The following is a 15,730-nucleotide window of genomic DNA, read 5'->3' as shown; positions in this document are numbered from 1 at the left end:
TATATCCATTGACCAACTTTTTGGTGGATATTGCCAGATTATCCTTCAGAAGAGTAGTACAAATCCACTGTCTTAAAGTGTGGACTCATCTTTAGAATACACTTGAGAGAGTTAATATGTTTTTTCCAAGGTTAAAGCAACCTTGATCAGTGGGCCTGGGTATAGGTTGTACCTTCTTTTTTATCAACCTTTTGCTTTACGTGTTGAACTAAAAATCGTGATGGATTTTTTTTTTTTCTGAAAGCCAAATTATATGTCAGTTATATCAGTAAAACTGAGGGAAGGGAACTCATTTATTTCATGGAGGGAGTTACCTAAAGACTGACTTGTGAACTCAACACATATACAGCATTTATGCACTTAGCAAAAGATGACATGAATGGGAGAGTTTTCTCCTTAAAGAGCCCTTATAGCAAAACTGAATTCTTAGAATGGTTCATAAACTTAATTCATGGAATGTTTACTTAGTACTTATGTGTGGGCTTAGTCATCATTAAATCTTTTAATGGAGTTTCAGAGATGATATTTGATATTCTTAGATATTTATTTTCCAGTTGTATATTTTCACTTCTGATTTTACCTTTTGCATGTTTTTAGGGAAATACCGTTTAATCTTTAGAGCTACTGGTGTTTAATTAGTCTTAAAAATGAAATCTGGCCCTTCTTGGTGATTAATCTGACATTTCCTTTTAGATATGCCAGTGACCAATGGATGACCACTTTTATCCTTAATTTGAGCATAGGCATGAACTTAATATTTTAGATTAATATTTCTTAGATTGAAGTCACTGGAAATCATTGAGAGTCAGAGGAATATCCATGAGAATTTTCCCTTTTATCCAGGAGCCCTTATATTATTTAAGTCCAAGAAACACTATTTTAAGATTTTCTAAAGGTGAATCCTTTCAGTGTGACATGTTGAGCAGAAATTAAAAAAAAAAAAAAAAGCCTGTTTGTTGGGAAAATGTTGTTTTATTTTCCTTAATTCATTGATTTTTCCACCCTTTGATTTTTTTTTCTTTCTCCAATTTCCTTTTCTTATTAGCTGAGAACTGCTTGGCAGAAAGAATAAATGGCTTTCTCCAAAGTATAAACCTGCCTTCTAAGTAGATTCAGTGCAGTGGTGTTTTTTTCTTTGGAAAGTACCTGTGGTTACTGGAGAGCTCTCTGGAGAAGGTGCAGCTCGGGCATGAAAACAGGGAGAAGGGAGGTGGGAGGAAGTGAAGGGAAGGTGTTTGTGAAGAGGAGGAGGGAGTGGGGGAGAACCCTGCCCAGGGCAGTTGCATGCCAAGGATGGCTATGGTGTCTGCACTGCTATTGTTTCTGGATGTGTCTTGAAACCAGTGAATATTATCTTTTTGTACCTGAGAACAGCAGACTGTAACTAATTCCAAAACAGCAAGAGGGAAGCCTCTGAATAGACCATTGTTTTAAAGGGTTGAGATACATAGGGTAAACTTGCAGCCATCTATATGAACACAGGCAGACCCTTACCTTCCTTTAATGTGGTTTGTTTCCGGTTTAGGATTGCTGCCTGCAGCTTATTTTTCTCAAAAGATACGCCTTCCTAAAAATACCTATCTTCGAGGTAGAGGCAGTGTGGATGCTGAGCTTAGGAAATGGGAAGATTCTTCATCCAGCCAACGTAGTCCACTTTCCGAAATTCTCATCATTAGGACATTTCCTAGTTACAGAGACTTATGCATAACAATCACGGTTAAAATGTGTTGAATGCCTATTTGGTGTCTAGTATGCATTTTCTCTAATCTCCATGATGAGAGAGAGAGGGGGGGAAAAAAAGCTTATTTTTGTCCTCGTTTTGTGGATGAGAATGCTGAGTGAGGCTCAGTGAGATTAAATAACTTGGCCAAGATGGTAAAGTTGGTTTGTGGTGGAACCAAGATCAGGTCTAAAGTGTCCTGTGGAAATGGGGACCTGGGAAGGAAGCCCATTACCCCGTGGCATCTGCTGGCATCTTGTCTGAAGGCCAGGGGAGACTCAAGGAGGAGAACACTGGAAACGGTTCTGAAGGATACTACTGGTCATCATCATGCATTTATCACCCATCAGATTAGAAGAAATCCCTGTTATTTTACTTTGGTTTTACTTAGTCTGGGTTTAGGAGTCAGGGGTTGGAACAGCAGTTTAATTGCCTAGGATGAAACTAATTCTCCTTGAGCATGGTTATCATATGTTAACAGTCCTTACTGAGTTCTACAGGGAAATGAAGAAAAAGGACTGTGTGGGTTGGAGGCCTGCAGTTCAATTCAGTCGCTCAGCTGACTGTTTTGGAAACCCTCTATTCAGCTGTATCATGTTCCCTAGGCTAGTAACATCTCCAGCATCATTTGTGACTGTATCAATCTGGAGTTTACCCAAATGTGGGTGTGAGATTGTCTCTTGCTTACTTAGTAGCTGTGTAATTTTTTTAAATGACAGTATTAAGCAAAATTTCAAATATACATAGTAGTAGAGAAAACAATATAAACTCCTTTTGTAGCCATCATTCAACTAACTATGCATTGTCAACCAAACTTTTTCATCTCTCTGAGTCTGTTTCTTCTTTATTAAATTAGAATAATCATCTTCTCCTCAGGGAACTACCATGAAAATTAAATAAATTATAATTGGTATATAACAATAAAAATTAACACTCCATGAATCCTTCTGTGATGAGAAACCGTGCTAAGTGATTCCTATGAGGTGAGAGTACTGTTTTTATTTTTATTTTACAGAAGAGGTAACTGAGGCTCACAGATGTTAAATAACACATCCAAGTCACAAAATCAGTATTTAAATCCTGTTTTATTTTACTCCAGAGCTATAAAGACAACCTTTGCAAATCATAAAAGGGCTGTGCAATTTCCCTTCCAACCTTACCCTGTTTTCTTTAAAAATATATAAGCTTTTGACTTAGTCTTACGCTAAGCAGATATATGTAAAGTCCTTAAAAGAAAGAACACATTTTTGAAAAGTCAAAAAGGCCAACAAGCAAAGGCATAGTGGGTTGGATTGCTAAACCCCTTGCTCCTTGCTTAGCCTCTGGGTGTACTTAGGTATTCATATTTACTTATTTCTATGGTCCTGTATGAACTGGCTGTGTTGGTTCTGCATCACAGCAGAGAATTGAAACACATTGTTGCCTCTTTGTGACACTCTTCCTTCTCCATAAACAGCATGCTGCAGACTTGGAAAAGAAGCAGAATGAGACTGAAAACAGGAAATTGCTGGGTACCGTGATCCAATATGGCAACGTAATCCAGGTAGGTCAGAACCACACTTCTGTCACACAGCTGAAACATTACAAAGAGTGAAATGAAAAGCAAGCAGAGTAAACCCTATTTGGACACATAAAACTCCCGTGGAGACAGCCAGCTTATTGGAAAAGTTCCGGCATTTCTTCTGATTAGGCTGGACTCTTTCAATGTGAGAGTCCACTTCTGTCCTTGGAAGCTGTTAATTTAGACTGTCCACATTTTTTAGATGGGAAGCTCCTAACTAAAGAGGAGCCTGACGGTTGAGGTCTTGCCTAACTTGCATTCCTTGAAAGTTCCTCATATTTGGTAAAAACTGATGGAAGGGCTGGTCACCAGAAGTAATAAGAGCAATTCTGTATCTTCAGGTAGAATATCTGATGATGAGTCTCAGGTCTTAACTAATGGGTTATGAGGTTTACTTGTTTATTTCTGGTACCTTTAAATTGGAAAGGATTAAACACAATTTAAGAAATAGCTACCACAGGTTTTGCTGGAAAGAAAAAGTCCACCTGGGTCTGTCCTTGCAGAAAACAGTCTGTGAGGAAGTCCAGTGCCAAATATGGCTTTTAAAAAACCATTAAAAAAAATTGAAGTATAGTTAGTTTATGATGTTGCGTTAGTTTCGGGTATATAGCAAAGGGGTTCGGTTATACACATACATGTATATATATATCCATTCTTTTATCAGACTCTTTCCCATCAAAGGTAATTACAAGATATTGAATATAGTTTCTTGTACTGTACAGGAAGTCTTTGTTGTTTATCTATTTTATATATTGTAGTGTGTCTGTGTTAAGCCCAAACTCCTACTTTGCCTCTCTTTACTAATGCTATTATTAAATTTACAACTGACAGAGGAGTTCCTTCCCAATTTTTCTCCTCTGAGATTTAGAGCAAGAATTCTTGACATGCCTCAGTTGTCTCACTAGCAAAATGGTAATAATAATGGTGTCTGCTGCCTATGATGATTGACAGGGACCTGTCACAGAGTATCCTCTGAACACATATTACCTAATATTTCTTATTTCCCCTAGATCTTGACATCTACCAATAGGTAATATCAGGTTACACACCACCCAAACCCAACACCTCAACAGGTGCATGGAGGATCAGGGCTACTCATCAGAGTAAGAACGAGGGCTTGGGAATGCGTTAACTTCCCTTTGTGTATCATGGCTAGGGGATGTCAGAGACTCATGGATCAGACAAGTTATTCCTCTACTTCCAGTAACCCTGGCAGTTTGTAAACCTCCTGGGAGTGTTCTAGAAACTATCTGTGACCCTGGAAAGAGGGATATTGGCAGTGGCATCTCATGCTCGTCTATCATGTCTCCAGAGATTGGACAAGCTTCCATATTCCCTTCCATCTTCTCTTACAGCCTGTTGAGTTGGGAAGCTTTGGTCAACTCTTCCTGGTCTAGACTTACTATGGGACGTTTCCCATCCAGATCTTCAGTCTTTCCATCCCTTTCATGTACCCACTTGCCAAGTATTAAGAATAGAGTGCTTAGAAATTCAAGGTAGAAATCCATAGCAGTCATGTTTTCTCAAATGAATTGAGAATCCCCCTAATGGGGTCCTCTATTAAATTGAACTGTGTCTCTTGTTCAGAAGTGCCCTTCCTTAGCTCCACCCTTGTGTCAGGGCATATTCAGACTGCAGTTCTTTAGACCCTTTACGTGGGGTTAGACCCCTTCCTGGTAACCAATGGCAGGAGTGCTGTTCTATCGGACAGCACCCTTTACCTGAGTGACATCCATCTCATCCAAGGCTGTTTTGGGGGGGAAATAATTTTCTTCTCCTCTTCCTTCTGCTTGTACCCCCTTTGCTCTTTCCCCTTTTCTAATCATCCCCTTGCCCTAGGCACTTGTGTGGCTCTCTAACTTCACAGGCAGCTCAGTGGTGGGAGGAGTGTTTGATACATATTTAATATGGCTGAAAGAGAAATGGTAAAGATTCGGAGACATGCTGACAGGCACCTTATTCTCTCGGTGGTTTCAGCTACTGCATCTGAAAAGCAATAAATACCTGACTGTGAATAAGAGGCTTCCGGCCCTGCTGGAGAAGAATGCCATGCGAGTAACGTTGGATGAGGCCGGAAACGAAGGGTCCTGGTTTTACATTCAACCTTTCTACAAGCTGCGATCCATCGGAGACAGCGTAAGTGCACGTTCCCAGCCCAGCGAGTGCTCCATGCCGGGCCTCCAACCATGACTGCATGCTTGGGTCAGCTAGGAGAGATTTGAAGCTGGAGCCAGAGGCTTATCCTGTAGGAGGAGGAGGGACTCACTATGGAAACCAGTGTTTGGGAAACAGGGAAATCTGGAGTGAAGTGTGACCTACATACAGTAGCTCTATTTTTCCTACTGGGCTTCTGAAAAAATTCATACGAGGAGCCCATTACCTCGGTAACTTTACCACGAAAGCCGCTGTCGTGTGTTACTGTCCTGAGGACTATCCCCCTCCTTCTGTATCAGTGGTAGAGTAGAAATGCTTTGCTATTTGGGAAATAAAGTTAGAACAGAGGATGGGAAATAAGTAGATTGATAGAGGAGAGTGGATTTTAGGATTAGCCTCAGTTGGTCTTTGTCAGTAACTTTGCGGGTTCTTCATTCCATTTCGGTGCCTGTGGTTGGTTGTGAGCTGCGCTTTTCTGGGTAGGGGAAGTCGTTAAGTTATAAAGCCCCAGAAAGTTATAAGTCATCCTTTCCAGGGCCACTTAGAACCATCCTGATACTTACTATCTACCTTACTGTGTGCTTATGTGGTCGTATACTTACCTATCACTATGTATAAATGCTATCAGCAACATTTCCAACCTTGTTAAGATTCTAAAATAGTTGTTTCTACCAAAAGAGATATGTGTTTAAACAGTGTGAAATTCTTACCAAAATGCTCAACTAGCCTCCACCTGAAACTGAATTTTGCCATTTTTTAATATTTAAGTATACAAACTCTGGGTAGTTTCAAAATGTTTTAGTTTATATGTGTGTCTATTAAAGTATATACAATATACCTGAAGCATCTAATGCCAGGACCCACCACCCACCCCCACCCTGGGCAGCTGGTATACAGTAGTCATCATCAGCTGAGTATAAGAGAACTACTCCAGAAAAGCTTACATTTCAGCCAAAGGTTTGGATTTTTTTAAATGTATTTGACATAATTATATTCATTTGGAGTTAGAGAAAATTTGATAGTATGCCTTCCCCAAATGTATCAAACTGAGAAGAGATGGGTTTTACATCTTAGGAAAGCATCCTTTCCATTCTTTTTCCTTCCGCTTCCATAATAGAAGACAAGGAAGGGTGCTTTGTTCTGAACTTAATTTCTAGCATGTCCTTTGCTTTCCTGTCCTTTCAGTTCAGTTCAGTTCAGTCACTCAGTCGTGTCCGACTCTTTGCGACCCCATGAATCACAGCACGCCAGGCCTCCCTGTCTATCACCATCTCCCGGAGTTCACTCAGACTCACGTCCATCGAGTCCGTGATGCCATCCAGCCATCTCATCCTGGGTCGCCCCCTTTTCCTCCTGCCCCCAATCTCTCCCAGCATCAGAGTCTTTTCCAATGAGTCAACTCTTCACACGAGGTGTCCAAAGTACTGGAGCTTCAGCTTTAGCATCATTCCTTCCAAAGAAATCCCAGGGTTGATCTCCTTCAGAATGGGCTGGCTGGATCTCCTTGCAGTCCAAGGGACCCTCAAGAGTCTTCTCCAACACCGCAGTTCAAAAGCATCAATTCTTTGGTGCTCAGCCTTCTTCACAGTCCAACTCTCACATCCATACATGACCACAGGAAAAACCATAGCCTTGACTAGACGGACCTTAGTCGGCAAAGTAATATCTCTGCTTTTGAATATGCTATCTAGGTTGGTCATAACTTCTCTTCCAAGGAGTATGCGTCTTTTAATTTCATGGCTGCAGTCACCATCTGCAGTGATTTTGGAGCCCCCAAAAATAAAGTCTGACACTGATTCTACTGTTTCCCCATCTATTTCCCATGAAGTGATGGGACCGGATGCCATGATCTTCGTTTTCTGAATGTTGAGCTTTAAGCCAACTTTGTCACTCTCCTCTTTCACTTTCGTCAAGAGGCTTTTTAGCTCCTCTTCACTTTCTGCCATAAGGGTGGTGTCATCTGCATATCTGAGGTTATTGATATTTCTCCTGGCAATCTTGATTCCAGCTTGTGTTTCTTCCAGTCCAGCGTTTCTCATGATGTACTCTGCATAGAAGTTAAATAAGCAGGGTGACAATATACAGCCTTAATGTACTCCTTTTCCTATTTGGAACCAGTCTGTTGTTCCATGTCCTGTCCTTTAAGGTTATCTTTTTATCGGTGCCTTGGTTGAGAAAATTAGATGGTTTTGGATTCTTACCCTTGTAGAATAGTGTTTTTTTGAATACTTGTAGAACAGTGTTTTTCAAAGGACAGGGTATCTATCTGCACATAGGCTAAGATATCAATTTAGTAATTTGTGACTATTATTTTAGAAAGTGAAATAGAATAGATAGTATCAAGCTGTGTTGAACATAATGGGGATAAGATTGTTTGGCGTGGGTAACTTTTGTCTTAGATAAATAGATACGTATATCTGTGCATACATGCATATATGTATGTATACACATATATCTACATATGTATGTATGACCAGGTCATAATAGAAAACATATTTCTTAATATGACTTTTCAAAAAAGTATAAAAGTCATTGCTTTATAAATGTATAACTTTATTCTCTCAAAGGTAAAGACTTACTTCAGACAATATTCTGCTTCTACCCCTAAAACTTACTTATGCAAGTGCCTTAACTGAATCTAACAGAGGTAGGACTTTTTTCTTCCTGCTTAGCCTAACTTTGAAAGCATCTTTAGGTAATCAATGACAACTGTAGGCAAAAATTTACCTTTAGGGCCTTCTATGTGGACTCGGCTTCTCCCAAAACTAACCACTGCTCATTCTGCACTTTTTTGGTGAAATGCTCTGTGGATTCTTTCCTTTTCAGGTGGTCATAGGTGACAAGGTTGTTCTGAACCCCGTGAATGCTGGCCAGCCCTTACATGCCAGCAGCCATCAGCTGGTGGATAACCCAGGCTGCAACGAGGTAAGAGAAATCCAGTTACGACTTGTGAGCAGCATATGCTACGGGAGCCCTCAGCCTTCCTGGGACCAGAGCATGGGTGTGGTGACAGTGACTTGAGTCCTGACTCAGGACAGTGTACCCATTTTGCAGGCGAGGAAACCAAGACCTGTCACACGAGGCTGTATAAGCCTGTTCAGTCGGTGGGAGGTGATAGTCACTTCAGGCCTCAGTTTGCTAAGCTTTGTATCACTGGAAGACCATTTTCTAATTTCTTAAACCAGAGGAAGCTCCCTTGTACCAATGCTTTTTGGCCAGAGGAGCACCCTTTTCTAATTGGTCCCCTAAAGAGAGAGCCTAATTCCCCTGCATTGGCAGTTATGAACACCCCTGCAAGACTGACATCTTGCTTTTGGCAATACATCTACTTAAAGTAATTGACAATTACAGGACACAAGGACAGTAGCTTGATTGTGACATGAATATTTGCCTAATGGTGGAGGGCACAAGGTCTGGAGTCAGATACTGTGGATTCAGATCCCGAATCTGCCCTTCTCTACCTCTGTGACTGTAGATTCATTACCCAGTCTCCCTGGGCAGGCATCAGTTTTCCTACCTCTGAAATGGACATGATGGTTATTACTATTTTTCAGGGTGGTGATGGTTGTTGTTTAGTCACCAAGTCACTGTCCGTTTTGTGGCCCCATGGACTATAGCCCACCGGCTCCTCTGCCCATGGGATTTCCCAGGCAAGAGTACTGGAGTGAATTGCCATGCCCTCCTCCAGGAGATCTTCCTGACCCATGGATCCACCCTGCATCTCCTGCACTGGAAGGCAGATTCTTTACCACTGAGCCACCAGGGAAGCCCTTTTAGGGTGTTGCTAAGGATTAAATATATTAGTAAATATTGGCCCAGTGCATAGAATGTCTTTAGTGTACAAACAGTGGCTGCAAAGAAGATGTCATTCCAGAAGGGTGAGAAATTTACTTCCCTTAGCCACAGCTGGAATATACATAGTGATTGGTAGAAATTATCCATTTATTACCAGAGACTTCTAACAGGTCAATTGAATGTGCAAGTTCTGTGGTCTTAGTGATGCCAGTCTTTAGGCTTGGAGGACCGAAGCACAGTCTTGTTTCTTAGACAGAGGTGAGGCCCTTTGGGGCAGGAAGACATTGTTGTTGAGGAATATGTGAAAAAATAACTCTTAAATTTGCTTTCCAGGTCAATTCCGTCAATTGCAATACAAGCTGGAAAATAGTCCTTTTCATGAAATGGAGTGACAACAAGGATGACATATTAAAGGGGGTAAGTTGGATACATGACTGGCTGGGCAGCGCGTGGCTCGTCTTCAGTTCTCTCTTAAAATGCACTCTCCTTAACCCCTCTGTGTGTTGACTCTCAGGGTGACGTGGTGAGGCTGTTCCATGCCGAGCAGGAGAAGTTTCTCACCTGTGACGAGCACAGGAAGAAGCAGCACGTCTTCCTGAGAACCACCGGCCGGCAGTCTGCCACGTCCGCCACCAGTTCAAAAGCCCTGTGGGAGGTGGAGGTAAGGGTTGGTGCAGGGCAGGCAGGGAGAAAGAACTCGTGGGTTTATAGGAATAGAGTCAGATCCAGGTACTTCAACTACCTTGTTCCAAGGACAAGGGATGACTTGGAATAACTAAGAGAAACACACACATCACGCCTTATCAGAAGGATGCAGGGTAGGCCAACTCCCAACTGAAAATTTCCAGTTTCCTTTCTCCGGGTCATCTGATCATCTCTTGCTTCTGTATTTTTCTTTCCCTTGCTCAGTTACCTATCAAAACAACAAGTGATCAAGTGCCTAACCAGCATGATGGTAGGTGAGTGCATATTGGTGACAGGATGAAAAGATGCCCAACTGATAACTGGATGGTGAACGTGATGGGAGGCACATTCCTTGTCCTCTGGAGGTGATGAAGGAGTTTGAGGTTGGGCAAGGGTTTAAGAAAGACTTCCTGAAGGTGCTAGCATCTGAGCTGCTACTAACAGGATGACCCATATTTCAGAAGAGATGAACGGAGTAGGTCACTTCTTGTAAGATACTGATGTGGACTTGGAAATAGCAGGCAGCCTTGGGTTAGAACTCAGTAACCTCATTTGAGGAGGAGCAGAGGATCATCCTGCGAAACAAAACAGAAACTGAAGGGCAATATATCCAGGCTGTAGGAACTTGGGACTCGATTCATAAATCAAGAAACTATTAAGAATATCAGAACCCTACAGAAGTCACTGTGACTGACTTTAGAAACTTAAAGTACTGCGTCTTCTTCACTTGCAAATTAGTTGAAATGAATGAAACATGCAACCTTTGGAGGAGAGTTTCTGCAGTATAGACTTTGAAAACTTTGGGTACTTACGAGTCTACTTCAGAACATCTATATTTTTTCTTCTGAGAGAAAACAGCTGTCTTAATTTTTACTCCCCCCACAAACCTTTTCCTGCCAATTTTCCCTCTGAATAGCCTAGGGAAACACTGAATTTATTCCTTTTTTATTGTTTTCTTGAAGATTTTAGAAACCTAAGTGCCCCTTCAAAATAAAAGAAGGAAGACAACACCATGTATTTTATATTTCTCATCATGATTTAGGCTTTTCATTATGCATCTTCAGCATATCCCCTGTCAGTTTTACATAGTGTTAATCTTTTCCCGTGTGATATAAGAACTTTACAATAGTATACAGCTGAATCTTGAGCAATGTGGGAGTTACGGACACTTGCCCTCTGCATGGCTGAAAATCTATGTATATTTAAAAAAAACAAACACACAAAAAAGAAAATCTATGTATAACTGATAGTTGGCCCTCTGTGTTCATGGTTCCTCTGCATCTTGAATTCATCCAACCATGTAGAACTGCAATATTTAATATTGAAAAATCCATGTGTAAGCGTACCCATGCAATTCAAACCAGTATTGTTAAAGGGTCAACCCTACTTCTCTTTCTCCCTTCCTGTCCTTTTGGTATTATTCTCTTGTGTTTGCTATAAACTCAACAGTGCATTTTTACTTACTTCGCCTTGTTTAAGGAGTCATTTGTATGCTAAAAACATGAGAAAATGAGAGATTAGGAGTCTTTTCTCTACATAGTTGGACTTCCCTTGTGGCTCAGCCGGTAATGAATCCGCCTGCAATGAGGGAGACCTGGGTTCAATCCCTGGGTTGGGAAGATGCCCTGGAGAAAGGAAAGGCTACCCACTCCGGTATTCTGGCCTAGAGAATTCCATGGACTGTATCGTCCCTGGGGTCGCAAAGAGTCAGACATGACTGAGCGACTTTCATCCACATAGTTATCATCTCCAGCACTTCATTCCTTGGTGTAAATTGAGTTTTCACCTGGAATCATTTTCCTTCAGCCTAAAGAACTTCTTTATCATTTCTTGTAGGGCAGGTCCGCCACTGGCCAATTCTCTCAGCTCTCATTTGAAAACAAGAAAATAGCTTTATATTTGTCTGTGAAGACACCTTTATTTCACCTTAATTAAAAAAAATATATTTTTCCATTTTTGAAATAAAAGCTGTATGGAGATACAATTCATACGTCACACAATTCACAAATTTAAAGTGTATAGTTATCCATGGTTTTAGTAGATCCAAAAGAAGCCCTGGACTCCTAGCAATCACACCTCATTTCTCTTCAGACTTGCCCCCTCCCCACCTCTGGTAACCAGTGCTCCACTTTCTATCTCTATAGATTTTCCCGTGTTGAACATTTCATATACATGGTATCCTATAATATGCGGTCCTTTGTATCTGACTTTTTCTATCTAGCATATAGTTTTCAGAGTTCATCCATATTGCCGTGCATATCCACATTTCATTTCCTTTTATGTCAAATAATATTCCATTGAATGGATATACCATATTTACCATATTTTATTTTTCATTGGCATTTGGATTGTTTCTTCTTTGGGGTTGTTGTGAATACTGCTGCTGTGAACATTCATGTACAAGCTTCTGTGAGGAGTTTCGGTTCTCTCTCGGGTGGAATTGTGGGGCATATGGTAACTTCGTTTAACCTTTTGAGGAAAGGCTGCACTATCTTGTTGACACTATTTTATGTTCCAAACTGCAGTGTATTAAAGATTCTTTTTTCTTCATACAGCCTTCATTCCCAAAAGGTATTTTTGTTGACCATGAAATTTTATGTAAACAGTTTTTTCTTTTCATGCTTGAAGATGCTAACCCATTGTTGTCTTGCATGCATTACTTCCTGTTGTGAATTCACTGGTTTTCTTTTCTTCTTTGTTCCCTTTTTTGTCTTTTTTTTTTTCTCCTGAAAGTGAAAGTTGCTCAGTCATGTCTGATTCTTTGTGACCCCATGGACTGTACAGTCCATGGAATTCTCCAGGCCAGAATACTGGAGTGGGTAGCCTTTCCCTTCTACAGGGGATCTTCCCAACCCAAGAAATGCTACAGTACATGTGACCTAATGAAGCTTTGCAACAAACCTCCAAAGGATCAAAGCAATCCAGAACGTTCTTTGTCTGACAAAACAAAAGTCAATCCTCTTTAAAGGAAGGTAGTAGAATCTGGATACTCAACACAGTGACATCACAATGTGTTGCATTGCAGGTCTCCCGCATTGCAGGGGGATTCTTTACCAACTGAGCTATCAGGGAAGCACTAGCTTTTTGCCCCTTAGCTACTTAAAAAAAAAAAAAAGCCCTAGTTTTTTTCCCCTAGCTACTTAAAAAAAATTCTTTTTATTTCTGTTTTATATTTATCTTATTATTTTGTGTCTTGATGATTGTGTGAGTGTGTATGTATTTATGCTACTTTGAAGTCTGAGTTTCTTAAGGTCTGTGCATATATATCAAAATGGGAAATTTGAGGGTTACTATTTCTCAGGTATTTTTCCAGCCCCCACTAACCCCTATGGACAAACTGGATCCTTCGATACTGTCTGACAGGTCACATTTTTCTGATTCTTGCCTGTCCACTGCTTTATGACAATATGCCATACATTGTGATGTCACTGTTGAGTATCCAGATTCTATTGCCTTCCTTTAAAGAGTATTGACTTTTGTTTTGTCAGACAAAGAACGTTCTGGATTGCTTTGATCCTTTGGAGGTTTGTTGCAAAGCTTCATTAGGTCACGTGTACTGTAGCATTTGTTTTTGGGTACTGTGCTAGCCCAGCTCCTAAGATATGACCCTTTCATTGTCTATACTGAATGCCCCAGGTGTTCAACTAGTCACTCCTCTAGCTGGGTAGGTCAGAAACCTTCTAGGTGTATGTGATCTCCCAGATTGTTGAGCTTACAACTTCCCTCTCATTTTATATTAGGCCTTGGGCGGGGAGGGGAAGAGTCTTGCTATGTACACATGTAGCTTGATGTTCAACCAAAGACTGTAGGAGGCCCCGTGCAGATTTCTGGAGTTTCTTTCTGGGGAGCTCTGTATTTTCCCCTCAGTCCTCTTGAATTCTGACGTATCTACTCAACTCATTGAGACTGGAATGCTCTGTGTGAGTTCTCTTTCCTGATGCTTCCATCCGAAGAGGACCTCCCAGCCAGAAACTGGAGCGGTCATGAAGGTCTCCTTCTTTCCTTTTCCTCTGAGAGCACAGTTGTGAACTCGGCGTCATCCAGCATCAGAACCCAGTTGTTTTGTCTATTTAATGCAGTTTTCTCATTGTCTGTGGCAATTCCCTGTACTGTGTGTGGTGTCTAATTACGGCACCAACTACCATTGCCAGTATCCATCCTGAGCAGATGCTAGTTACACTTATTGTTATAGTAAGTTGTTCCAGGCACTGTGAGCGTCTGGCTTCAGACCACAGGCTTGGGCACGTGTTACAGGGCACAGATAGGTTGCCATTACCGGTTTTCATGAGACTCATTTTTGTTTGTTTTACCTTATGTGGATGAAGTCCAGAATCTTAGCTTCTTCCTTATGATTAAGGCAGATAATCTGAAAACCAATTGAACTTTGTTTTACAACCATTTCATGTTAATTAGGGGACTCTACTTCTCCTTTTGAGAAACATTACTTAAAATTACATGAGATACTTGGAGGAGTTTTATTGGAAGATAATAATTGTTTTTCAGCTAGTAAACATCACTCCTGAACTATGACTTCTATGTGACATCTCAGATTCGGTGTCATCCTTATATGGGTTGACATTTCTTCTGCTCCTGGTAATCATTTCTTTTCTTGCAGGTGGTCCAACATGACCCGTGTCGAGGAGGAGCAGGGTACTGGAACAGCCTCTTCCGTTTCAAGCATCTTGCTACAGGGCATTATTTAGCAGCAGAGGTAAGTGGCAGCCCTGTGGTTTTTCTCTTTCCATGGTAATGCACTTCTCTTTCCTCACTTACCTGTAGCTGTTGGGTAGTTGGAGGCTTAGGGTGCTGCTCTGTTACCTAGCTCTTCCTTCTGTTTCTCTGTTTCCTTCCACCTTGTTTCCCTACTTATGGACAAGAAGCAAAAATAATGAACATATTTTAACATTTGATGGGGATTCTGATCAAGATGTGGGGAGGAAGTCAGTTAGAAAACAATGCTGTCATGAGAATGTCATGTCCAGCATGGTGACTATAGTTAATAATACTGTACTGTATATATTTGGCTCTTGAATGATGTGGATTTGAACTGCACAGGTCCAGTTACCTGTGGTTATGGCAGCCCATTCCAGTACTCTTGCCTGGAAAATTCCATGGACAGAGGAGCCTGGTGGGCTATGGTCCGTGGAGTCACAAAGAGTCGGACACGACTGAGTGGCTGAGCACATGCTGCATAGTAAGTGCTGCATAACTAAACAGTCTGTGGCTGGTAGAATTTGAGAATGCAGAAGAACTGCAGATGTGGAGAAATCGCAAATTTGGAGAAAGTGAAAATGTTAGTCATTCAGTTGAATCCAATTCTTTGCAACACCATGGTGTGTTGATGGAAATCTCCAGGCAAGAATACTGGAGTGGGTTGCCATTCTCATCTCCAGGGGATCTGCCTGACCCAGGGATTAAAGCCGGGGCTCCTGCATTGCAGGCAGATTCTTTATTGCCTGAACTACCAAATTTGGAGGGCCAACTATAAATTATATACCCAGTAACTTCAGCCTTATTCAAGGGTGAGATGTATTTGAAGGTGGCTAAGAGAATAGATCTTAAAAAAAAAAAAATTTCACACTAATCCGGGCTTTAGGATTATCTTTCCATTTTGCTCTTGCCTACTACTCTCCCCACATCTTATTGTTTACCAACCCCAATCCTAAGGTAAATGACCAAGCCTCGGCCGTAGTGAAACATGGTATGTAAAGCTAGAAGCATTAAAACACATATAGAATTAGGTGATTTTATAGAGCTTGCTTACTCACAGGATCAGTGGATTCGACAAGATCCTTTACTTACAGGAATGTAAAACA

The 15,730-nt window shown here is 41.1% G+C and overlaps 1 protein-coding gene across 13 annotated transcripts in view; it reads left to right on the top strand.

Moving 5' to 3' along the window:
- The window catches only part of ITPR1 (inositol 1,4,5-trisphosphate receptor type 1), a 348,286-nt gene that overhangs the window by 135,978 nt on the left and 196,578 nt on the right, over positions 1–15,730 (top strand). For all 13 annotated transcript variants that reach the window (XM_060402187.1, XM_027958140.3, XM_027958135.3 and 10 more), the window contains exons 6-11: positions 3,177–3,263; positions 5,259–5,417; positions 8,262–8,360; positions 9,564–9,647; positions 9,745–9,891; positions 14,530–14,625. In XM_060402187.1, coding sequence (XP_060258170.1) covers positions 3,177–3,263; positions 5,259–5,417; positions 8,262–8,360; positions 9,564–9,647; positions 9,745–9,891; positions 14,530–14,625 — 672 coding nt within the window. The remainder of the gene's footprint in view (positions 1–3,176; positions 3,264–5,258; positions 5,418–8,261; positions 8,361–9,563; positions 9,648–9,744; positions 9,892–14,529; positions 14,626–15,730) is intronic.

This window comes from Ovis aries, chromosome 19 (genome assembly GCF_016772045.2).
Source record: "Ovis aries strain OAR_USU_Benz2616 breed Rambouillet chromosome 19, ARS-UI_Ramb_v3.0, whole genome shotgun sequence".
Classification (NCBI taxonomy): domain Eukaryota; kingdom Metazoa; phylum Chordata; class Mammalia; order Artiodactyla; family Bovidae; genus Ovis; species Ovis aries.
This window is presented reverse-complemented; position numbering and strand designations above follow the sequence as displayed.